General features: G+C 43.1%; 1 protein-coding gene across 1 annotated transcript; it reads left to right on the top strand.

The window, feature by feature from the left end:
- The first annotated feature begins 7,362 nt into the window (after window positions 1-7,362).
- On the top strand, window positions 7,363-20,995 carry LOC115464969 (carbohydrate sulfotransferase 5-like). Its single transcript, XM_030195361.1, has 2 exons — window positions 7,363-7,441; window positions 18,524-20,995. The coding sequence occupies exon 2, from the start codon at window positions 18,536-18,538 to the stop codon at window positions 19,682-19,684; it is 1,149 nt and encodes a 382-aa protein (XP_030051221.1). The 5' UTR covers window positions 7,363-7,441; window positions 18,524-18,535; the 3' UTR covers window positions 19,685-20,995.
- The last annotated feature ends 5,320 nt before the right edge of the window (window positions 20,996-26,315 follow it).

Raw genomic sequence — 26,315 nt, 5'->3', positions numbered from 1 at the left:
GCCTCCGCTTCCCCAGAGAGCCCCGCTATAGGATCCGTATCTCCTATTATGTGGGAGACTGGCGCGAAATAGCGCTCGAGACCCGACTGAAGCACCGTGGGAGTCGTGGGGGGGGGGGAACTACCCTCGTTATCCCCTTTCTTTTAGTGTGCGGCATTCTTCTTTGAGGAAATATATTTTGCCGAGTCGGGATCAGAGCTGCTGTTCCGTGCAACCTATTACGCCGCCATCTTGGGTCGCCCCCCCGGTCTTACTCTTTTTAGTTTCCACATTGAGTGGAACATCTTCTTGGTTGTGCTTTTCACGTGGCTGTCGAGTGTTAGGTGTCGATCGATGGTAACTCCAAGAATTTTTAGGGTGTCCGAAATTGGAAGGTTCAGATTTGGTGTGTTGATAGTGGTGAATTTGTTCTTGTTATGTTGAGAGGTGATTATTAGGCACTGGGTTTTTTCTGCATTAAGTTTCAGCCGAAATGCATCTGCCCATGAATGCATGATATGGAGATTTTGGTTGATGTCGTTGGAAATTTCCTTTAGATCTTGTTTAAATGGGATGTAGATCGTTACATTGTCTGCATATATGTATGGGTTGAGGTTTTGTTAGTGTTTTGTGTTGTCTTTTTGACCCTCCTGGTGTTTTCTTCTCAACCAAGATCATATATAGAGTTTGTGATATAGGCAGGAATTAAAATTCAGACACAGAGACTAGAATTGACTTAGTGGTGTTGCTGAAGGCAAAAACAGTACCAAAAATAGGCACAGAGGACCCTTAGCTGCTGTAGAAGTTAAGATGAAGCCATAGATAAGCTGAGTTTTTGGCACTACAACGAGAGGTAAATGGACAGATTATATCGGTCTTAGCACCCCTACCAATTATCAGTTTCCCTGTTAAAAATAATGGCTCCATCAAGCCCAACGTGGGCTTACTGCTCGATCTTTTGGAACTACAGTTGGCCCAACGTGGCCACCGGCAGTAGGCCCGCCCTGAGTGTGCCATTTCCGGGGGAAAAATAAAAATCCTCAGCAATGGCTTGCATGGCGGTAACCCGCCGGTAATCGGGCATCGCTGCATACTGCCCGGTTACTGCTGGGTTAGTGCAGGAGCCCTTCTCGCCACCTGAATGGATAGCGGTAAGGGCTCCCCGTTGCATGGCCATGCAGTAAGAGTTCTTTATCAAGCTACGGTAAGAAGGGCCCTGGCACGTGGGAAAAAAACAGCCCCCGCCACCAGCGCAGGGCCCTTTTTCCTGCAGCTTGGTACAAGGGCCCCTTAGAGAGGGACACAATTTCCATTGGCATAACAATATCACCATCTGGTGGCCATTCTGCAGGTTGCACTCTGTGTCCATCCTGGATTTTTTTTTTTTTTCACTCTTGGTAATGAAGGATCTCTTGGTATTGAAGGAATGTAATGCCCAGGAGCAGATGTCATTACAGCTATTACAGGCCAGAAAGAAGTTCTAGCAGAGCAGTTACTAGACAAAATGGCAGAGTAGGGCAGGACTACTTTTTGGTACCCCAAGTTATCCAGTTCCAGGAGTGAGATTTTAAACTAGTCCTGGACTGACAACCCTATCCTGGTGTACTCTGGAGTAATGGGAGGGGCAGCAACAATTTCACTGCGTAGAATCAGGTATTACAACTATCACACTGCATTGTTGATATAAGTGCAAATCCAGGATAAGCCAAAACGTCTCATTCCTGGAACTGGATAAATTGTTAGCTATGAAGACCATGTGAATTGCCTTATAATACTACTACTACTTCTATTTAGCATTTTATAGCACTACAAAGCGTACGCAGCGCTGCACAAACATAGACTAATGATAGGATTTCAATGAGAGATGAGGCCAGTTGAGAGGTATGAAGGAGTAACTGCTTTATAAGAAGGATGAGATAGAGATCAGGGGAGCTGGGAGGTATAAAGGGTAACTGTTTTTTAAGGAGGGTGTTACTGGGGGATGAAGGGAGTTGGGAGGTATGAAGGAGTGTCTATCCTTCATGAGATGTAAATTAGAGCTAAGGGGCATTGGGAGGTGTGGGTGGGTAGCAGCTTTGTAACAAGGGCATCAAACAAACAACAAGGGAGTTATGAAGTCTGTAATAGAGAGTTGCACAGGGACAGAAATATTACCCATCCCCTACCGTCCCTGCTGGAATCTTACCCATCCCCACCCGTCCCCACTGGAATCTTACCTATCCCCATCCATCCCCGCAAATATTTAACCCATCCCAACCCATCACCGCAAGAATTTAACCCATCCCCACCTGTCCCCGCAAGAATTTAACCCATCCCCACCCATCACTGTAAGAATTTAATGGTACATAAAGAAAATTCCAGTCAGCTCCCTCAGTCTTTCTCTGGATTTGAGCCACAGCACTGTAGGCAAGGAAGGAAAATGGAAGCTGAAACTTGGAACACTCTGGTGTGCACATGTAAGATTTGTCTTGATTTACTGGCACTTTGTGCTGAGAGGTCACCACATGCACGCGCCAGTAGGTCAGGTGACATCTGATGCTCATGCCTGTGTCAGAGCTGAGGTCTGCACATCAGCCCGGGAGCAAAGAGGATTAATTGTAACATACTAAGTGACAGCAAATAAAGACCTGAATAGTCCATCCAGCCTGCCCAATAGTCACACTCAATATCAATTCATGATTAAATCAATGAGTGTGATATTATATACTTGATTATGGTCTTTCTTTTGTGTTTCTGGAACATAGACCATAGAAGTCTATCTGGGCCTAGCCTTATGTTCCAACTGCTGGAGTTGTCATTGAAGCCCACTCCAGTCTATGCATCTTCTCATTTGTGGGACACAGATCGTAAAAATCTGTCCAGAACTGTCCTTATGTTCCAGCCACTGAAGTTGCTGTCTAAGACCTTTCCAGCCCATCCTAAACCAGACTTCCATATATTAGACACAGACCATACAAATCTGCCCGGTATTGGCCCTAGTTAATCACAGCTAGAGTCACCATCTAAGCATTACTTCACACATCCACACACATGCAGCCATTTGGTTAGGTTTTTTATAACTTCCATTTTCTAATTAGAGATCCTCTGTTTTCATCCCACGCCTTTTTGAATTCCATCATCATTTGTGTCTCTACTACCTCCTTAATGGAAAATGTTTATTTATTTTATTTTAGTTACATTTGTACCCCGCGCTTTCCCACTCATGGCAGGCTCAATGCGGCTTACATATACAGGTACTTATTTGTACCTGGGGCAATGGAGGGTTAAGTGACTTGCCCAGAGTCACAAGGAGCTGTGCCTGAAGTGGGAATCAAACTCAGTTCCTCAGTTCCCCAGGACCAGTGTCCACCACCCTAACCACTAGACCACTCCTCCACATTTGTGCTGTTAAAGCAAGGAGGAAGAGGAGGAGGAGGAGGAGGAGACAGCACTCAAAGAACTTGGTACTTGGTAGATGAGAGGCTGGTGCAGGTGTAGCTTACACTTCCACGGGAACCCCGCAGAACTGCTTCCATCCCCGTGGGACCCCCACAGGAACTGCTTCCGTCCCCGCGGGAACCCCACAGAACTGCTTCTGTCCCTGCGGGAATCCCGCGGGTTCTGCGGGATTCCCACAAACCCCGTTCCCGTGCAGCTCCCCAATATAATTCTGTGGAAGAAGCAGTTCCAACAGCTACAGCATACATACACTAAATCACACCTTCCAAACATCTCTCCCCTCTTATCACCTCTCCTGATCAGACACACACAAAGCCATCACAGATTGACACATCCACACAAATGTATATACAGACACACAAACACACTCACACAAAAATATACCACACACACACAAACATGCTCAAACAAAACAGATAAGCATATAGGGGCTTATTTATTATCTATTTGTGACATTTATACCCCACATTTTCCCCACACAATTTCAAGTTCAATGTGGCTAACAAGCTAAAAAGAAGTCATTACAAAATATGAAACAAAATACATAAACCCACACATATCAATAAGGAAAGAATCATAAATATATAAACAATTCAATAATAAAGCACAATGGGGAGAATGGAAGGGGAGAGATTAGGGACCAGGATCAATTGACAGAAATGTTTTGAAAAGGAAAGATTTCAAAAACTTATAAAAAAAACCTTAGACACTTGAACTTTCCTAAGCTATCGGGAGTGACCCAATAGAAACATTTCGAAGATATCTGAATGAAGTATTAAAAATCCCTCAGGATGCTATTCCCCCAATAAATAAGATATACTTTATTCCTAAACTCAGAGGAGAAATGGGAGGTGTGGAAAATGAGATTCTTGATCTTCAAAATATATCTGCTTTATTGGAGCAATCCTCAGAAATAATTTTTATTTTAGTTACACCCTGCACTTTCCCACTCATGGCAGGCTCAATGTGGCTTACATATACAGGTACTTATTTGTACCTGGGGCAATAGAGGGTTAAGTGACTTGCCCAGCATCACAAGGAGCTGTGCCTGAAGTGGGAATTAAACTCAGTTCCCCAGGACCAGAGTCCACCACCCTAACCACTAGGCCACGAGAGATCTACACTGAGTGTGTCATTTTCTGCCGTCATCTACTATGTTACTATGTTACTATTTGTTTTTGAGCAGGACTATAATACAGTTTTAAGACTCTACTTCAGAAACTCTAAAACTCAATTTTGTGGGTCAAAAATTTGGATATATCCTGATGTGACCAAACAGACCCAATTGAAAAGGAAATCTTTCCTTGCTTTGAAACAAAAGACATTAGAAATTGGTGGTTCTTTCTTCTTAGCATACCCTTGTAAATGCGTAGTTTAAATGGGTCAAACGAAATATACCTTTTTCTCACCGGAACATCTGAAATCGTTTCTAGAGTTAAAACAATTGAAATAATGTGATAATATACTTGGAGTTTTGTCAGCCTTTTGCTTTTGGGTTTTTTTTCTGCTTAATTGATAACTTCTCTAATTCATAACTCTCCCTCATTATTTTGAGGTCTAAGAAAGTATAACATATTTCCTAATTGAATTGTTTGAATTCTCATTTTTTTCTTTCATATATAATATTCTTACTTGACTGTGTATATTGAGAATAACGATGTATAATTATTCGGCTGTGTTTCTGAATACAAGTTTACTCTTGTTAAACTATGTTAAAAATAATAAAGAAAGAATTAAACCACAAAAAAAACAAGTAATCATGCTGGGATCTTATGGTTTTTTTGGCAAGGAATTCCACAATTTAATACCTTGGTATGAAAAAGTATTCGAATATATAGATTTATAAACTACTTTCTTACAGGTAGAAAAATGAAGATGCAGGTAATCTCTTGCACCTAAGATTAAACTGCCAGAAAGCAAAGTAACAAGGGGCAACATACAGTCACTACAGATCTCAATATCAGGCTTATTTTTGAAAGAGAAGGACGCCCATCTTTGGACACAAATCGCAGGATGGGCATCCTTCTCACAGGGTCGCCCAAATTGGTATAATCAAAAGCCGATTTTGGAAGTCCACAACTGCTTTCCACCGCGGGGATGACCAAAATTCACAGGGGCGTGTTGGAGGCGTAGTGAAGGTGGGACTGGGCCGTTCCTTACACATGGGCGTCTTTGACCGAAAATGGAAAAAAAAGGCGTCCCTGATGAACACTTAGACGACTTTACCTGGTCCTTTTTTTCTTATGACCAAGCCACAAAACTGTGCCCTAAATGACCAGATGACCACCGAAAGGAATCGGGGATGACCTCCCCTTACTCTCCCAGTGGTCAGTAACCCCCTCCCACCCTCAAAAAAATTTAAAAAAATATTTTTTGCCAACCTCAAATGTCATACCCAGTTCCATCACAGCAGTAAGCAGGTCCCTGGAGCAGTTTTAGTGGGTGCAGTGCACTTCAGGCAGGCAGACCCAGGCCCACCCCCCCCCCTCCTACCTGCTACACTTGTGGTGGTAAATGTGAGCGCTCCAAAATCCACCCAAAACCCACTGTACCCACATGTAGGTGCCCTCCTTCATCCCTAAGGGCTATGGAGTGGTGTACAGTTGTGGGGAGTGGTTTTTTTTTTTGGGGGGGAGGGGGGAATCAGCACACAAAGAAAGGGAGCTATGCACCTGGGAGTAATTTCTGAAGTCCACTGCAGTGACCACTAGGGTGCCCGGTTGGTGTCCTGGCATGTCAGGGGGACCAGTGCACTACGAATGCTGGCTCCTCCCACAAGCAAATGGCTTGGATTTGTTCATTTCTGACATGGGCATCCTTGGTTTCCATTATCGCCGAAAATCAAAACCGACCAAGTCTAGGGAAGACCATCTCTATGGATGACCTAAATTTCAAGATTTGGGCGTCCCCGACCGTATTATCGAAATGAAAGATGGGCGTTCCTTTCAATTATGCCCCTCCACGTATACTTTGGAAGAAAGTATTTAAAGATCCCTCTACAGAAAAAGAATTTACTTTTTTGTCAATATTACAAGCAGATCTGACCATATAATCTATTGATTTGATTTGCTTACTTTATTTTTTGTCTATTAGATTGTAAGCTCTTTGAGCAGTGACTTTCTTCTATGTTTGTGCAGCGCTGCGTACGCCTTGTAGCGCTATAGAAATGCTAAATAGTAGTAGTAGTAGTATTATCTGCTCTTGCAAAAAGCTATATGTTGGGCAAACTTCTCAACAGCTCTATACACATCTGGTGGAACATAAGAGTGCTATCAGGACTCAGAAAACCATGTCACCGCTGGTGATTCATTGTGTTGCTAACTGCCACTCTTTTGAGACATTACACTGCCTAGTATTATTATGTTCCATGTTTGTTACCATGTATGTATGCACCTTAACGCATGACCAATTGTAACTCTGTTACCCGGAAATGGCAACCGCCATTACGGCAAATGTAAGCCACATTGAGCCTGCAAATTGGTGGGAAAATGTGGGAGAAAAATGCTACAAATAAAAAATAAATAAATAGTATTACAACAGATCACCCCGCCAATGACAGGAGGCGATAGACGCCGTTTACTTCTATAGAAAGAGCAACAGCAGATTTTTAGACTAAATTCCCTGATTCCGCGGGGTTTTAATGCTAAGCTTGAATGTTGCCATGTTTTTTCAGATTTTTAGTTTTTTGTTTTTGCCGGCACCTTACCAATTGGTTGTCGCCTCTCTTGGCGTCTGACATCATCTCAGGGTTATTTAGAGAGATCCCATTATTTCAGGAGTGTGTCTCCATTGTTCCATCAGTTTTTTTAACAGAATTTAAGTAAGCAATGAAAGTAAAGTAATTTTATTAGGAAATTTTGGAAAGTTTCATGTTATTCTTTTATTTCCTGTTTTGCAGATTTTCTGACCGATTGACCCTGACGCAGCTCTACAAAACGCTGTCCATCGTTGGTTACGGTCTGTGCTATAGTCGGGAGAAAGAGACTCAACAGCTAAGTATTTAAGCTGGGGGTTTTTTGAACAAGTTAGTATCTGTTCAGTTCCTAATTTTGAGATCACGTTGATCAAAGAGTTTTTTTTTCTTTTGCCAATGATGAAGTCATCCTACTCTGTCAGCTATTATCTGGGAGCTTCTTGAGGCTTTTTCCTCCCTGTTTTTTATTTTCACTGGTCTTTGAGATTTTTTTCCTTTTGCTTACAGTTTAGACTATAGAGGAACTTTTCTTTTGTATGGTCTGATACTTTGGAAGAAAGACAGGAGAGGGGAGATATGATAGAGATGATTAAACATCTCCATGACATCAATGTACAGGAGCTTTCAACTGAAAGGAACCTCCAGAATTAGGGGGCATGGGATGAAGGTGAAAAGGGAGACTCAGGAGTAACTTGAGTAAATACTTCTTCACAGAAAGTGTGGTGAATTCATGGACAGCCTCCCAGTGGCAGTGGAGGAAACAAAGACTGAATCTAAATTCAAGCAAGCTTGGGACAAGTACATACTGCCCAATATTCAGCATTATTTAAAAGGCCAGGAATGGCTTCTAGCAGGTTAAATAGGGCTTAACTGGCTATCCTGGAATATTCAGCAGGAGATAGCCGGTTATCTCCTGCTGAATATTCCCAGACTGTGACTAACGTGTGATATAACCGGCTATTCGATAATACTCAGTGGCTGGTCGACAGTCGTCAAAAGCGCATGATTCGGAATATGGTATTTTTTAAAGATATCACCAAAACAGGGAAGATAGGGTATCCGATAGTGAGGTTGCAAAAGAGACCATAGTAGATCAGGAGGGGCATAATCGAACGTGAATGCCCATCTCCATGGGCGTCTATCTCCGAGAACGGGTACGTGAAGGGGCGGGACAGACCGTATTTTCGAAAAAGATGGGCGTCCATCTTTTTTTTCGATAATACGGTTTGTGCCGGGCAAATGCATCGGATTTGTGCGGATTTGAGCTGGACGGTTTCATTTTTCAGCGATAATGGAAACCGAAGGCGCCCATCTCAAAAACGAACAAATCCAAGGCATTTGGTCGTGGGAGGGGCCAGGATTCATAGTGCACTGGTCCCCCTCACATGCCAGGACACCAACCGGGCACCCTAGGGGGCACTTGTAAAAAGTAAAAAAAAAAAAGTAAAATACCTCCCAAAGTCCATATCTCCCTTCCCTTGGGTGCTGAGCCCCCCAAAACCCGCTCCCCACAACTCTACACTAGTACCATAGCACTTATGGCTGAAGGGGGGCACCTAGATGTGGGAACAGTGGGGTTTGGGGGGCGGTTTGGAGTGCTCCCATTTACCACCACAAGTGTAACAGGTAGGGGGGGGTGGGCCCGGGTCCACCCGGCTGACGTCCACTGCTCCCACTGCTCCAGGGACCTGCATTCTGCTGTGATGGAGCTGGGTATGGCATTTGAGGCTGGAATACAGGCTGGAAAAAAAAGTTGTTAAAGTTGTTTTTTTTCTGGTGGGAGGGGGTTAGTGACCACTGGGGGAGTCAGGGGTGGTCATCCCCGATTCCCTCCGATGGTCATCTGGTCATTTAGGGCACTTTTTTGGGACTTGTTCATGAAAAAAAAGGGTCCAAAAAAAGTGACCCAAATTCACGCTAAAAACGCCTTTCTTTTTTCGATTATTGGCCGAGGGCGCCCATCTCTCCTCGGCCGATAAACATGCCCCAGTCCCGCCTTCACCACGCCTCCAACACGCCCCCGTCAACTTTGCCCGTTTCCGCGACAGATTGCAGTTGAAGACGCCCAAAATCGGCTTTCGATTATACCGAATTGGGCGCCCACGGGAGAAAGACGCCCATCTCCCAATTTGGGTTGAAATATGGGCATCTTTCTCTTTCAAAAATAAGCCTGCAGGTGCCCTTAAATAAAAATCAGACAAAAGATTGCAAATTAATACTGTCAAGTACTGAGCATGATGTAAATAGGAACAACAAACATTGTTTGAAATGTCTATATCCGAATACCAGAAGCCTAAGAAATAAGATGGGAGAGTTAGAATATATTGCACTAAAAGAAACATTAGATATTATAGGCATCTCTGAGACCTGGTGGAAGGAGGATAACCAGTGGGACACTGTCATACCGGGATACAAATTAAATCGTAGTGATAGGGTGGATCGAATTGGTGGAGGGGTAGCATTTTATGTTAAGGAGGGCATTGAATCAAATAGATTGAAAATTCTGCAGAAAACAAAACGCATCTTGGAATCCCCATGGATTGAAATTCCATGTGTAAATGGGAAAAGGATAGTGATAGGAGTGTACTACCGTCCGCTTGGCCAGGATGAACAGACAAATGTAGAAATGTTATCGGAAATTAGGGAGGCTAACAAACTGGGCAACGTGATAATAATGGGTGATTTCAATTACCCCAATATTGACTGGGTAAACATAACATCAGGGCATGCTAGGGAGGTAAAATTCCTTGACGAAATCAAGGACTGCTTTACGGAGCAGCTTGTACAGGAGCCGAGAAGGAAAAATTCCAAGTCCTTAGTGGAGCACATGATCTGGTGTGGGAGGTAATAGCACATGATCTGACATGATCTGGTGTAGTTTCCGGCATGGAAACTACAGGCCGGTAAGCCTCACTTCGATTATTGGAAAAGTAATGGAAGCGATGCTGAAGGAAAGGATAGTGAATTTCCTGGAAGAAAATGAGTTGCAAGATCCGAGACAACATGGTTTTACCAAAGGGAAATCGTGCCAAATGAATCTCATTGAATCCTTTGATTGGGTGACTGGAGAATTGAACCGTGGACGTGCTATAGACGTAATCTACTTAGATTTCAGCAAGGCTTTTGACACGGTTCCCCACAGGAGGCTCTTAAATAAACTGGATGGGCTGAAGATAGGACCCAAAGTGGTGAACTGGATTAGGAACTGGTTGACGGACAGACGCCAGAGGGTGGTGGTGAATGGAATTCGCTCGGAGGAGGGAAAGGTGAGTAGTGGAGTGCCTCAGGGATCGGTGCTGGGGCCGATTCTGTTCAATATATTTGTGAGTGACATTGCCGAAGGGTTAGAAGGTAAAGTTTGCCTATTTGCGGATGATACTAAGATTTGCAACACAGTGGGCACCCCGGAGGGAGTGGAAAACATGAAAAAGGATCTGAAAAAGCTAGAAGAATGTTCTAAGGTTTGGCAATTAAAATTCAATGCAAAGAAATGCAAAGTGATGCACTTAGGGAGTAGAAATCCAAGAGAGGCGTATGTGTTAGGCGGTGAGAGTCTGCTAGGGGACAGGGATCTTGGGGTGATAGTATCTGAGGATCTGAAGGCGATGAAACAGTGTGACAAGGCGGTGGCTGTAGCTAGAAGGTTGTTAGGCTGTATAGAGAGAGGTGTGACCAGCAGAAGAAAAGAGGTGTTGATGCCCCTGTACAAGTCGTTGGTGAGGCCCCACCTGGAGTATTGTGTTCAGTTTTGGAGGCCGTATCTTGCTAAGGATGTAAAAAGAATTGAAGCGGTGCAGAGAAAAGCTACTAGGATGGTATGGGATTTGCGTTACAAGACCTATGAGGAGAGACTTGCGGACCTGAACATGTATACCAGTGGCGTAGCCAGACCCACCATTTTGGGTAGGCCCAGAACTAATATGGGTGGGCACTGTGTGTATGAGTAGTGTTTCTTGGGACACTACAAAATAAAGCCTTAGAATACATTTGATGATAGATTTGTAAGTAGTCTGCATCAATATAAATCACATACATAGATAATGGAAAAAAAAAACAACCAGTTACATTATCCCATATCTTAAACTTGACCAGACTTAAGTCTGCAATAACAGAAAACATCTCATGACAAGATCCTGCAATATAAAAGCAATGGCATATATCCTTCAAACATTGCTTTATAACAAACATTTTAAAATATAGAACTGAGAACCAGTGGCGTACCTAGTGTATTTGACACCCGGGGCCGATCATTTTTTAACACCCTCTCCTCTATATGAAAATATTATTTTTACTAATATGAGTTACAGAACAAGTATGTACCTAGGAAACGCAACATCTTAAACATTGCAATGAGCACTAGAACATCAATACACCCATTGTAAAACTAAACAAGACATTAGTAAAAATGATCCTGCCAACAGAAAATCATGTCTTTTTCACAAACATAGAACACAGATACATCCTCACCAAGTATAGAATAAGTAACCACAAACTAAAATAGAAATATGTAGACAAAAATTAAACTGAACCCCCAAGAGGCCAGATTCCGCATACAATGCAACACCACAGAAACAGTGATGCATGTCTCCTAGTACTGTGCAAAATATAAAGATAGCAGAAGTAAACTTGAAAAAACTGACAAATACCAATCAACACTTTACAAATTAAAAAACAGACATAAAACAAAACATAGAAAATAAGATAATACCATTTTATTGGACTAATACTTTTTCAATTAGCTTTCAGAGGCCAAAACCTCCTTCCTCAGGTCAGTACAGTATATTGCTGTTACGGTCCTGTCCTGACCTAAGGATGGAGGTTTTGGTCTCGGAAAGTTGGTCAAAAATGTAATAAAATAGTCCAACAAACATATCACCTTATTTTCATTTTCTATTTATCACCACAGCTACAATACTACTTTATTCTAAGGCAAATAAATAAATCTTTTTTTCTACCTTTGTTGTCTCTGGTTTCTGCTTTCCTTGTCATCTCTTCACTCTCTCCCTTCCATCCAGCTGTCTGCTTTCTCTGCCTCCTCCATCCACTGCCTGCCTTTTCTTTCCCTTCTATCCTGCCTGTCTCCCTCTCTCCTTTTTACATGATTCATTCCAGTATCTCCCCCCTCTCCATCTTTATTTCTCCTCTCAATGTACTCCATCCATATCCATCTTCTGCTTATATCCTGTCTATTTGACTTTTTTCTATGTCCACTGTCATTTCCTCTGACTCACTATCTCTCCTATCCATAACCTCCCCTCTGTGTCCCTGTCCCTATTCCCCCTGTGTTCAGCATTTGCTCTCTGTGTTCCCATCCCTGTCCCCCCCCCCCCCCCCATGTTCAGAATCTGCCCTCTGTGTCCCCTTCCCATGTTCCTCACCCTTCTTTCTCTCTCTCTCTCTCCTGCACTCCCACCCCGGGGCCAGTATCTCTCTCCCTCTTCTCTCCCCTGCTTCATAGTACTGCATCTTGTTCTCCCCCACCCCAGATCCAGCTTTTTCCCAGTCTCCTCTCCCTCATGCGTCCCACCTTTCTCTCCCCTCTTGCTTCCCTTTGGTCTGGCATCACTCTCACTCCTTTCTCCACCCCCCCCTTTTTTCCCATTCCCCTGTCATTGCTTTCCTTCCTCTCTCCACCACTCTTTTCCCTTGGTTCTGGCATCCCTCCACCCCCTCTCCCCTCAACATCCTGCACCCAAAAACTACCCCTCTGCAAACTGCCCCAGCTTTAAAAACTATTGTACTTCCATCTTACTAATAGCCCCATATATTAAAAAAACGCACCCCACAATGATCCCCAAGCAATTGCCTTAGCCCTGCAAGTTGCAACTGCAGCACCTCATCCAAGCACCTCCCCCAAAATAGCCCCCACCTTTGCCTCAACCCATTGCAAACTGCCTCAAAACGCACTACCGGCCATCGTCCCAAAACGGCCTGCGCAAGCCTGAGCGCGCGCGGGTGCCGGGTTGGGCGGCGTGACGTCACGAAACTCCATCTCCCCTCCCTCCTGGCCGCCCCACCCCTGGGCCGCGTTCCGGAGCGATTTGCTGCTGGTTAAGCAAGCGCTGCCGCCGGACAATTGATAACGCATTTCAGCCGGGTGAGGAGGAGGGAGAGCGATACCGCACGTCGGGGGGGGGGGGGGGGGGAGATGGGTCACCTCATGCAGCACCGCACCAGTCGGCACGGAAGACGTTCATGGATGGCAGCATAACGACCTGCACCCGCCCTTGGTAGACGCCACTGCTGAGAGCTGCCTGCTGCTTGGACTGGAACCAGACTACAGCCGAATCCCGATTGGAGCATCAAGAGAAACTGGGTGGGCCTGAACTGTGATTGGGTGGGCCTGGGCCCACCCAGGCCCACCCGTAGCTACGCCCCTGATGTATACCCTGGAGGAAAGGAGGAACAGGGGTGATATGATACAGACGTTCAAATATTTGAAAGGTATTAATCCGCAAACAAACCTTTTCCGGAGATGGGAAGGTGGTAGAACGAGAGGGCATGAATTGAGATTGAAGGGGGGCAGACTCAAGAAGAATGTCAGGAAGTATTTTTTCACGGAGAGGGTGGTGGATGCTTGGAATGCCCTCCCGCGGGAGGTGGTGGAGATGAAAACGGTAACGGAATTCAAACATGCGTAGGATAAACATAAAGGAATCCTGTGCAGAAGGAAGGGATCCTCAGGAGCTTAGCCTAGAATGGGTGGCAGAGCTGGTGGTTGGGAAGCGGGGCTAGTGCTGGGCAAACTTATACGGTCTGTGCCGGGGCTGGTGGTTGGGAGGCGGGACTAGTGCTGGGCAGACTTATACGGTCTGTGCCGGGGCTGGTGGTTGGGTGGCGGGGATACTGCTGGGCAGACTTATACAGTCTATGCCAGAGCCGGTGGTGGGAGGCAGGGATAGTGCTGGGCAGACTTATACGGTCTGTGCCAGAGCTGGTGGTGGGAGGCGGGACTGGTAGTTGGGAGGCAAGGATAGTGCTGGGCAGACTTATACAGTCTGTGCCAGAGCTGGTGGTGGGAGGCGGGGTTGGGGGTTGGGAGGCGGGGATAGGGCTGGCCAGACTTATACGGTCTGTGCCCTGAAGAGGACAGTACAAATAAAAAAGTAGCACATGAATTTATCTTCTTGGGCAGACTGGATGGACCGTGCAGGTCTTTTTCTGCCGTCATCTACTATGTTACTATGTAATAGAGACAGGGCCGCTTGATAACAGTGATCATAATATGATCAGATTTGATATTAGCTTTGGAGTAAGTATAAACAAGAAATCAAATACGTTAGCGTTTAACTTTCAAAAAGGAGACTATGATAAAATGAGAAGAACGGTGAAACAAAACTTAGAGGAGCAGCTGCAAGGGTCAAAAACTTACATCAGGCTCGTAGATACTGTTAAAAAATACCATCCTGGAAGCCTAGGCCAAATATATTCCGTGTATTAAAAAAGGAGGACGGAAGACCAAATGACAGCCGGCAAGGTTAAAAAGTGAGCTGAAGGAAGCTATTACAGCTAAAAGAAAATCCTTGAGAAAATGGAAGAAGGAACTGACTGAAAATAATAAGAAACAGCATAAGGAATGTCAAGTCAAATGCAAAGCGCTGATAAGGAAGGCAAAGAGGGACTTTGAAAAAAAAGATTGTGTTGGAGGCAAAAACACATAGTAAAATTTTTTTAAGGTATATTAAAAGCAAGAAGCTGGCAAAAGAATTGGTTGGACCACTAGATGACCAGGGGTAAAAGGGGCAATCAGGGAAGACAAATCCATAGCGTAGAGATTAAATTAATTCTTTGCTTCGGTCTTCAATGAGGAAGATTTGGGAGAGATACTGGTGCCAGAAATGGTATTCAAAGCTCATGAGTCAGAGAAACTGAATGAAATCTCTATAAACCTAGAGGATGTAATGGGGCAATTTGAAAAATTGAAGAGTAGAAAATCTCCTGGACTGGAAGGTATTCATCCCAGAGTACTGATAGTATTGAAAAATGAACTGGTGGAACTATTGTTAGTAATATGTAATTTATCTTTAAAATCGAGTGTGGTACCGTAAGATTGGAGGGTGGCCCATGTAATGCCTATATTTAAAAAAGGTCCCAGACCAGAGGGGATGTGACCGGTGAGAATGATGTCAGTGCTGGGCAAAATGGTAGAGACTATTATAAAGAACAAAATTACAGAGCACATTCAAAAGCATGGATTAATGAGATAAAGCTAACATGGATTTAGTGAAGGAAAATCATGCCTCACCAATCTATTACATTTCTTTGAAGGGGTGAACAAACATGTGGATAAAGGCGAGTCGGTTGAAATCAAGTATCTAGATTTTCAAAAGGCGTTTGACAAAGTACCTCATAAAAGCCTTCAGAAGAAATTGGAGAGTCATGGGATAGGAGATAGTGTCCTATTGTGGAATAAACTGGCTAAAGGATAGAAAACAGTAAGTAGGGTTAAATGGTCAGTATTCTCAATGGACAAGGGTAGTTAGTGGGTCTCCCCAGGGGTCTCTGCTGGGACCGCTGATTTTTAACATATTTATAAATGATCTAGAGATGGGAGAACTAGTGAGGTAATTAAATTTGCTGATGACACAAAGTTATTCAAAGTTGTTATTTATTTATTTATTTGTTACATTTGTATCCCACATTTTCCCACCTATTTGTAGGCTCAATGAGGCTTACATAGTTCCGGAGAGGCGTTTGCCAACTCCGGTGAGAACAAATATAAAGTGTTGTTGTGATAAGATAAAGTTCATGTGGCACAACCACATTAGAGAATCGTCTAACGGAAGAGTTGGGTTTTGTCCATTACATACTTTAGTTTTGTTGTGTTGTTGGGGTCAGGCATTTAAGTTGGATCGATGGGGTATGCCTTTTTGAACAGGTTAGTTTTTAGTGATTTCCAGAACTTTAGCTTTTGGTAATGCTTTTGGTAATGTTTTATTGCATGTGGTTTTGTTATGATTTTATGGATGTTCAATTGTAAGCCACTTTGAACAATCTATGGATTGTTGTATAGGCAGTATGGAGAGTTGAAGGAGCAGCCTAATGGTTAATGCAATGAGCTGAGATCCTGGGGAACTTGGTTCAATTCCCACTGTAGCCCACTGTGACTCTGGGCTAGTCACCTAACCCTCCATTGCCCCAGGTACAAAAAAATTTAAATCGCAAGAGGATTGTGAAAAATTACAACAGGACCTTAAGAGACCGGGAGATTGTGCATCTAAATGGCAGATGACGTTTAATGTGAGCAAGTGCAAAGTGATGCATGTGGGAAAGGCGAACCAGAACTATAGCTACTTAATGCAAGGTTCCACGTTAGGAGTCACCGACCAAGAAAGGGATCTTGGCGTCGTTGTTGATGATAAGATGAAACACTCTGCTCAGTGTGCTGCGGCGGCTAAGAAAGCAAATAGAATGTTAGGTATTATTAGAAAAGGAATGGAAAACAAAAGTGAAGACGTTATAATGCCTTTGTATTGGTCCATGGTGCAACTGCACCTCAAATATTGTGTTCAATTCTGGTCACCACATCTCAAAAAAAGATATAGTGGAATTAGAAAGGTACAGAGAAGGGTAAAAAAAAATGATAAAGTAGATGGGAATAACTTCCCTATGAGGTAAGGCTGAAGCAACTAGGGCTCTTCAGCTTGGAGAAAAGATGGCTGAGGGGAGATATGATAGAGGTCTATAAAATAATGAGTGGAGTGGAAAGGGTAGATGTGAATCATTTGTTTATTCTTTACAAAAATACTAGGACTAGGGGACATGTGATGAAGCTGCAAAGTAGTAAATTTAATACGAATCCGAGAAAAGTTTTCTTCACTCAACGTGTAATTAAACTCTGGAATTCATTGCCAGAGAATGTGGTAAAGGTGGTTAGCTCAGTGGGGTTTTAAAAAGGTCTTGATGGCTTCCTAAAAGAAAAGTCCATAGATCATTATTAAATTGACTTGGGGAAAATCCACTGCTTATTTCTGGGATAAGCAGCAGAAAATTATTGAACATTTTCGGGATCTTGCCAAGTATTTGTGACCTGGATTAGCCACTGTTGGAAACAGGATGCTGGGCTTGATGGACCTTTGGTCTGTCCCAGTGTGGCAGTACTTATGTACTTATGGTCAGCTAAGTTTGGCAGCCAAATCGGGCCATTGAAATAGCAGGTCTATCTTTGGCTGGTTTAACCTTAACCAGCCAACACTGAATATCGGGCTTGGTCGGTTAAGTTTAAAATGGCCAGAAATAAACCAGATATTCAATGCCAGTCACCGGAAACGGCCCTGTGTTGAGTATCCGGGCTCAGTGCCAACTACGGGAGGCAGCCCAGCTAACTCCTGCAGTCTGAATATCGGCCCCATAGGATCTCTAAGAGAGAGGAAGGGATAGTAGATGGTACGAATGGGATGACTGGATAGGCCATATGGACTCTATCTGCCTTCATTTTTCTGTTTCTATGTAACAGAAATATACCCCCTTAAACACACACACACACAAAACAGACACACATACACGTGAGGCAGATACAAACAGATGTGTGCACACACACACACTCACACATGCAGAGGTTTGGAAAGAATTCCATGAGTCATGATCTGCATTCTTTCCCCACGTTATTCTTTCCAACCTAACAGAAATTAGAGTTATACTTAAGGGGTAGAGAATATCTGATTCTTTAACTGTGGACAAAATAACTCTCTGAACATTTAACCTAATGGGATCAAATCTGACATAAGGAAAAGCCAGTGAGAAGACACATAGATATGAAAATGGGCCTGATTAGATAGGCGGTTCTAGAGAAATAAGTCCCTAAAAAAATGACCCAATGCATTTCTATGGGAAAAGCAGTTAATCTTCTGTAGCATAGAAATGTAAATACATTGAATCATAGCACCACAATCTCCCATAACTACTGCCAGCCCCTCACAATTATCTCCCCATCCTCCAACTACCTCGCCCCCAACTGCCCCCTACAACTACCTGCTCCAAATAACTCCCACCACCCAAAATGTAATCATTCAATCACTGCCTCCAAACCACCCCAGCCCCAGTTTTTCCCAAACTACCACCAACTATCCCTGTACCCCAACCCTACACCTCTCTACATCTACCCCACCTCCCCAAATTACCCATACCTACCACACTCTTTACCTATCCCCACCTTTCCCAATCCCTCAAAACTACTCAATTACCTAAGAACAAAGCCAGACAGTCCCCTCTCCTTTCCATCAGACACAAACAGAGACAACACAGTTAGACACATGCACACACACACAGGTTGCAAAAAATTCAATGAGTCTTGCTCCACATGCTTTCCCCACTTGTGTACCAATGCTATAGTTGGAGGTCACAGGAATTGTATAGCTAGTCATTCAAACACTTTCCCCCCTCCAGCCTAACACCTCTGCTTTCTGTTCACAGTTCTCTGACGTGATGAGTGGAAAATGCAGCACTTACCTGAAGTGCGTCCTCTGTATGGTTTTGGTCCAAGTGATATGGCAATCCAGTTGGCATATATACCAGGCCCCTAACCAAAGGATCAAAACCAGACAAACCAAAACCCACCTCCTAATCCTTTCTTCATGGAGGTCAGGGTCTTCTTTTGTGGGTCAGCTCTTCAATCAGAACCCTGATGTGTTCTACCTGATAGAACCTGCCTGGCATGTGTGGAACCGGTTACCCCAGGAGACCCCAGAGCTTCTGCATTTGCCTGTACGGGACCTGATCAGATCCATCTTCCTGTGTGACATGTCTGCTTTTAAACCCTACATGTCCACAAGCAAGTACATTGGAAATCTTTTCTTGTGGCACGAGAGCCGTGCTCTCTGTTCTTCTCTTGTCTGTCCAAACTCTACCCTCAAAGACTTCATCAACAGAACGGAGTGTGGCAAAAAATGTGGAACAGTCCCATTTAAAAAATTGGAGGACGCCTGCAGGAACTACAGCCACGTGGTGGTGAAGGCTGTTCGAATTCTCAACTTAGAGGTTCTCTACCCACTCCTGAAAGACCCTTCACTGAACCTGAAAATAATCCATCTGGTAAGGGATCCTCGGGCTATCCTCTCTTCACGGGAATCATTTGGATACCTAAACTCTGATGATGTTATAGTCAGCAAAGCTCAGAGGTCCACATCCAACATCAGTGTGGTGATGGAAGAAATCTGCAAGGCCCAAGTACAAATTTATAAGTTGGCCTCTCTGAATTCACAACCCTTCTTGAAGAACCGGTATATCATGGTGCGTTATGAAGACCTTGTGAGGAGCCCAGTGGATCATACCACAGAGTTGTATGACTACATAGGACTCACAGTGACAACCAAGTTCAAATCCTGGACTTACAATGTCAGCCATGGGCTCATTCCTAACGATAAAGACTTAATGCCTTTCAGTGAAGACTCTGTTAAGGTTGCTCAACAATGGAGGGAGAAGTTGCACTTCTCAAAAGTGAAGCAAGTACAGAAATTGTGTAAACAGGAGATGGAAGTGTTTGGTTATCAGCTCATTGAGTCTGAGAGGGAACAGAAGAACATGTCATTAGACTTGCTGCTACCCAAACCAGACAAGTTTGAGTGGATCACCTGAGATAACCAGTGACCTACCTGAAGGACCCTGATCATTGATAATTTCTGAAGGACTGTACCAGTCTGTATGGACTGATGAATGGGAAGGTCCAAAGAGAAGCAAACTGCACATGACAGAACTTCATAAGATGATGCTTTTTTTAAATTTTTTTTTTTTTTTGGGGGGGGGGAGTTGTATTTAACTCCAAATGTTCTTCTCCCATCTACCTGAAATAGCTTCAATTTCCAATCTTGATGAAAGTTTATCTTGCTTAACAAACAGTTGTTTTTCTCCTCCAATATACCCCTCCCAAGAGTGAACAAGAGAGAATAATGCTTTCTCAATTCCACTGAAACCCTTTCTTAAGTTTTGTTGTTTGTTTGTTTTAATTTTACTCAAGCCTATGAAGTTGGCCACATCTTGTTTTTCATAGCATGATCCTGAATAGCTGATGTCACAGCCTGTTATTATGAAATTGGCATTAGTCTCCAAGCAGGGCCATGCTAGTGGGGGTGAAGTACCAGCCAATCATTCAGTAAATTCTGTACAAGGGTATACTCTTCAATAATGTTACAACACTGTAATTGTGATTCCATAATGGTGGTAAGATAATACTGTAATGTGAAATTGACAATGGTAGGGAATAACTGAACAAAGTCTGACAATATGATTATCATGAACATCGCTGGTCCTGGCTCTGTGGATTTTGCCTAGGAATAGGCTCATGGTTGAGAATAACTTCAAACTGTAATACTATTGTGATTAGTTGTCCTTGACTGAGACTAAAAGTGGCTGACAGTGGGATGGCAAAAGGAAATTGCAATTCATCACACTTACAGGATAGCTTTATGGAGTCATTTTCAAACTGTCCACATTTATTCAAAAATTAATTGCTACATTTATTAAAAGGTTCTACCATGTTAGCAGATAACAATATGCAATAATGTGCGTTATTTACCTTAATCTCATTTTATGCAGTGGGACCTATTTACCAATCTCAAGAAGGGAGTAGGGGGAGGATCAATTAAATTCCGACAAACTACAGAGGTGAATTAACATACATAAAGTGGCATTTATTAACAGACCAAAAACAACGATGATTTAAAAAAACATTCTAGAACCAATAAAATACACCAACAATTAGGCCCCTGTAGGGCTGTTGTTGGAGTCAATTCTAGTAAAGCAAAATAGGTGACCAATTTTGTTTATAGAACACTGGGAATGACCAAAGCACAAGTCTTTATTGTGTAGAACCAGGTCTTTTTTTGAGGGGGTACTTGGAGGTACTGAGTACCGACACCTTTTCCATTGTCTGCTAAAACTGAGCCATGGTCCCCAAGTTTTAATGAAAGAGCTCAGGTTCTACACACCAATTCTGCCTTGTCTTAGATTCTGCGACTGGTTGCAGGGGGCCTGGCTATTGTGGGGTGGGTCCCTCAGTGATCACCCCACCCCTGAAGGGTGACCTCTCATTTGAGTACCGGCACCTTTTTTTCTAGAAAAAACTCACTGTGTAGAACAAACAGGGTTTGCTTGAAGACAGCACAATGAAAAGTGTTACAGGCTTCACTGAAGCATGAACTCTACATGATCTGTGTTTCGGCCTATGGCTTCATCAGGAGTCTGGGCAAAGAGCATGGGCGTAGACTGGGGGGGGGGGGGGGCAAGGGGGGGCAATGCCCTCCCAAACGACGATGAGGCGCCGCCGCGCCAGTAGTTAAAAAAAACAAAACAAGCAGGCACGCGCTCCTCTCCATCCGCTTGGCTTCCCTGCCCTCTCTGTCTGCGTCCCGCCTTCCTCTGACGTTATTTCCTTTCGGGCTGGACGCAGACAGAGAGGGCAGGGAATCCATGCGGACGGAGAGGAGCGTGTCGGTGTCCGTCTACCCCTCTCTCTTCCTCCCTCCCTCCGGCGCAGGCAGCAGTCTTTTCCAGCATTCCTGGCAGCAGTAGCGATGTACACGCTGCCTTCGGCTCTGCCCCGAAGCCTTCTCTTCAAGTTCCTGTTCCCGCCCATATGCTAATATGCTCCGCCCATCCTTTGCCCCCCAAATGAAACAGTCAAACTACGCCTATGGCAAAGAGCCAATAGAAACAGGATGCTGAATGGAGCAAATGGCAGACACTAGTCCTAGGCTGTAAATTATGTCAGTGTGTGTCATCGAAAAACTTGCGCTATTTCTTTGGCTCATTGCTCTGGTCATTCCCACTCCTTCATTTGCCTGTAATGCCTTCTGTGGGATTGTTTGGTTTTTCTTTTTGTTGTTGGACTTTTGGTGTTAAGTGTGAGTGTCTTGAGTGCAGCAGGGACATGTGTATCTTATAGTATTCTGTGGGAGCCCTACCTATGCTCCACCCCTGTGAACACTCCCTTGCAAAACACGCACTATGGAAGTTAAATGAAATTAGCAGAATAGTGCTCGGGCTACATGCTGGCATATATACCTGTATTCTAAACATTTATGCATACAACGAGAACTGGCAGAGCCACCAGGCAGACTAGGCATCCGCCTAGGGCGGTGACTGACCAGGGAGGGTGGCAGTAGAAGGACAGGACTGCAACATTTCATGCCTCCCTTTTCCCTTTCTCCCATCTCTTCTGCCACTGTCCAATCTTTTCAGGAGCCAAAGAGACAAAAGGATTCAGTGCTGGCCCAAGGCCTTGAAGCGCATGCCCATGTGCAGGTGCTGAAGTGTGCTACTTCACTCCCTCCATCCCATGATTTCCTCTTGGAAGAGGTGGAGAGAGATGCGACAGCACTTGAGCGCAGGCCTTTCCTTCAAGACCACAGGACAATGCTGAATCTTCTTGCCTCTTTGGTACCTGAACAGGGAGGGTGATGGCAGCAGCAGTAAAACAGCAGCAAGAGGACTGATACCAGGAAAGGAAAAGCAGGAGCTTCTGGATGCTGGATATGGTGGAGGGGGGGACGAAGAAGAGGTGGGAAGTGCTGGACTGCTGGGGGCATAGGGAAGTGATAAAAGAAGATGTTGCACTGGTGGGGGTAAGAAGGGAAAGGAAGATAGATGCTGGACTTGGGGGGTGGGCTGTAAGGATTTTAGCTTGCCCCACCACCCTTTAACCTCCCCAAACATCTGATTCATCAACGCCTATGGGAACCGGAGAGAAATAGGGGTGAATGATGAGGACAGAGAGAGAAAAGATGGAAAGCAGCAGGAAGGGGAGAAGGAGGGGTAATTTTATTATTAGCTTGTTGAAATACCACCTATCAGGAATTCTATATAGGCAGTTTACAATCTTCAAAAACAGAATTGTAGGAAGGTTTATATTTACACCAGTGATTTTTAACCCAGTTCTCAAGGACCGTATGCACTTCCCCCATTACATCGAAATATCCCTCATGCATATTTATTGCACATATCCCTGAGGACTGAGTTGAAAACACCTACTCAATAATATATAGCTGAAGGAAGGAGGAAACAGAAAGGAGAAGAGAGTATACCAGAGCTTTTCAAACTGTGGATTGCAACCCCAACCAAGATCATGACTTGGGACAGGCGCTATATAGGGCATTATTGGACAAGACCATAGGGCGACTATTTGTGAGGTAGACGGTGGGAATAATGGCAACTTCATTTCTTTATGCTGACATTGTATTATATCTCTGTTATTTGAATTTCAGTGCTGTTAAATGTGTATATTTTTGATCCTGTTTCATGGTAGTCCTATTAGGTTTCAAGTTGCTGTTTCAAGTTTACCTCATTTATTGTATTTATGTTATATTAGTCATTTTACCATTGTTTATACTGTTAACCAAAATTGTAAGTTTTGTATACTTGCTGTACACCGCCTGGGTAAATCTCTTAATAAATCCCAATCAGTCAATCAATCGTTATCATCATTGCCACACCAGTCTGAACATGTGGGTTGTACCCCTTTCCTACCAGCAGATGGAGGTAGAGAACTGTTTTCCAGTGACATCACCGGTATATAGGCTGGTGCCCTCTGTAGCTCTCCAGTGCTTTCTCTATCTCTAGCAGATGGTAAAATTGTTACATAAGTACATAAGTATTGCCACACTGGGACAGATCAAAGGTCCATCAAGCCCAGCATCCTGTTTCCAACAGTGGCCAATTCAGGTAACAAATACCTGGCAGGACGCATGCCTAAGTCCCCAGTCCAGGAAACAACAAGTCAAGCGGAAAATATCCAGAGGACTAGACTGAAGTCACAGATGTTAACAGTCAAAAATAGTTTATTGGGACCCTACACGGTCTGTGACTTCAGTCCGGTCCTTCTGGATATCTTCCGCTTGACTTGTTGTTCCTTGTGTGTTTTGCGGGAGATTTGGATTCTCTTCGTTGTTTTAAGTCCCCAGTCCACATGTTAAGGCCCACATTCTGTGGATGAGCCTAAAGACCTCATTCCTGGGGCTTGGTTTAAGGATCTTGCTTCAATTTGACTTGATTTATTGACTTGATATACTGCTTAACACAATATTTGTTCTAAAGCAATTTACATCACATATTTTATTTAGAAAAGCTCTTAAGACTTATTTGTTTTGAATCAAAGACTGTAAAATCCTCAAATCATTCCTATTCAAACAAACCCTTATAAAAAAACAACCATATCTCAAACAATTAATTATACCTGAGTTGGTTATTACTCTATTTACCATTAACTTTCTCTTTGCTTCATGTACAATTTCTCATTCATATTAGATTTTCTAAATGTTAACATCCATAGCTATCCCAGTATGTTATAATACTGTATTGTAAAATTGGATTCTTGCAACAAATTACTTTCTTATGCATTATTCTTTGTTATGTATCCAATACTGTTTATTGTAAGCCACATTGAACTCAAACTTCTTGGGGATAATGTGGGATATAAATGTCATAAAAAAATAAGTTGTTTTGATAGTGATCCACTTTGGTTACTGTCTTAGATTGTTTATTATGATTCATACTGTAAATTCCTTCAAATGTGAAGTTATCTTAGTATGTTATCTGTCATAGCCTTTTTAGTTAAAGCAGAATACAAATTCACTAATATAATAAAATACCTAAAATTGAACAATTTTAAAAAACCCATAATACATAATATAAACAATCAAAACATAAAAGATCAAATTGTATATGACAAGTAAATAAAAATACATACACTAAATATCATTGATAACAAATATACATGAGGAAAACATTTTTTTTTTTTATTGCATTTGTATCTCACATTTTCCCACCTCTTTGCAGGCTCAATGTGGCTTACAATACATCATGAATAGTGGAAATTATATAGGAATATAGACATTTAGTATTGCAAAAAATCTTGGGTAAACATGATAATAATAAAGCATGATATTAGTATAACAAGCAAGTATCGTAAGGCAGTACTGGATATATGTGTAGGAGTTCACATTTGTTGATCTTGTGGTATGCCTTGTTAAAGAGATGGGTCTTCAATAGTTTGCGGAAGTTAGTTAGTTCATAGATCATTTTTAAGTTGCATGGAAGCGCGTTCCAGAATTGTGTGCTCAAGTAGGAAATGGTTGATGCATGTGTTAGTTTATATTTTAGACCTTTGCAACTGGGGAAGTGAAGATTAAGAAATGTGCGGGATGTTTTTTTAGCGTTCCTGGGTGGTAAGTCTATCAGGTCTGGCATGTAGGCTGGAGCGTCTCCATGAATGATTTTGTGAGCTAGGGTACATATTTTGAACGTGATGCGTTCTTTGAGTGGGAGCCAGTGTAGCTTTTCTCGTAGGGGTTTAGCACTTTCATATTTTGTTTTGCTGAATATGAGTCTGGCTGCAGTGTTCTGGGCTATCTGAAGTTTCTTGATTATTTGCTCTTTGCAGCCAGCGTAGAGTGCATTGCAATAGTCTAGATGGCTGAGTACCATTGATTGTACCAGGTTGCGGAAGATGGTCCTTGGGAAGAAAGGTCTTACTCTTTATAATTTCCACATTGAGTGGAATATCTTCTTGGTTGTGTTTTTCACGTGATTTTCAAGTGTTAGGTGACAATCAATGGTAACTCCAAGAATTTTTAGGGTGTCCGAGATTGGAAGATTCAGTTTTGGTGTGTTAATGGTGGTGAATTTGTTCTTGTTATGTTGAGAGGTGAGTATTAGGCATTGGGTTTTTTCTGCATTGAGTTTCAGCTGAAATGCATCCGCCCATGAATGCATGATATGTAGGCTGCTGGTTGATATCATTGGAAATTTCCTTTAAATCTTGTTTAAATGGGATGTAGATCGTTACGTCGTCTGCGTATATTCACTCCATAGCTCTTCACAAATAGCCAGATCTTTAAGACTTTTTTAAAATGACAAATAACTAGAAATGCTGCTCAATTCTGATGGTAATGAGTTCCATAAAAATGCCCTGCTCCTGGTCTTAAAGGTCCTTTTACTAAGGTGTGCTGAAAAATGGCTTGCAGTAGTGTAGGCACGGGTTGTGGGTGTGCGCCAACCCATTTTTCAGTGCGCCTGTGAAAAGGCCATTTTAAAATTTTGCCGAAAATAGACGTGTGGCAAAACCAAAATTGCTGAAGCTTCATTTTGGGGTCGTTTTAACGAAACTGGGCATCGCGCATGCTCAGTTTCATTAAAACGAGCATGCAGAGCGACTGAAAAAGAAGAGGGCACCAGGCAATGTGAGACCAGTGTGGGACAAACACTTTAGCTGGCA

The sequence above is a fragment of the Microcaecilia unicolor genome, chromosome 3 (assembly GCF_901765095.1).
Source record: "Microcaecilia unicolor chromosome 3, aMicUni1.1, whole genome shotgun sequence".
Classification (NCBI taxonomy): Eukaryota; Metazoa; Chordata; class Amphibia; order Gymnophiona; family Siphonopidae; genus Microcaecilia; species Microcaecilia unicolor.
Note: the sequence above shows the minus strand (reverse complement) of the source record. Positions and strands in the feature narration are given on the sequence as shown.

What these genes read in the sequence shown, in the direction of transcription:
- LOC115464969 (XM_030195361.1), top strand. Translation starts at nt 18,536, where the DNA reads ATGAGTGGAAAATGCAGCACTTACCTGAAGTGCGTCCTCTGTATGGTT.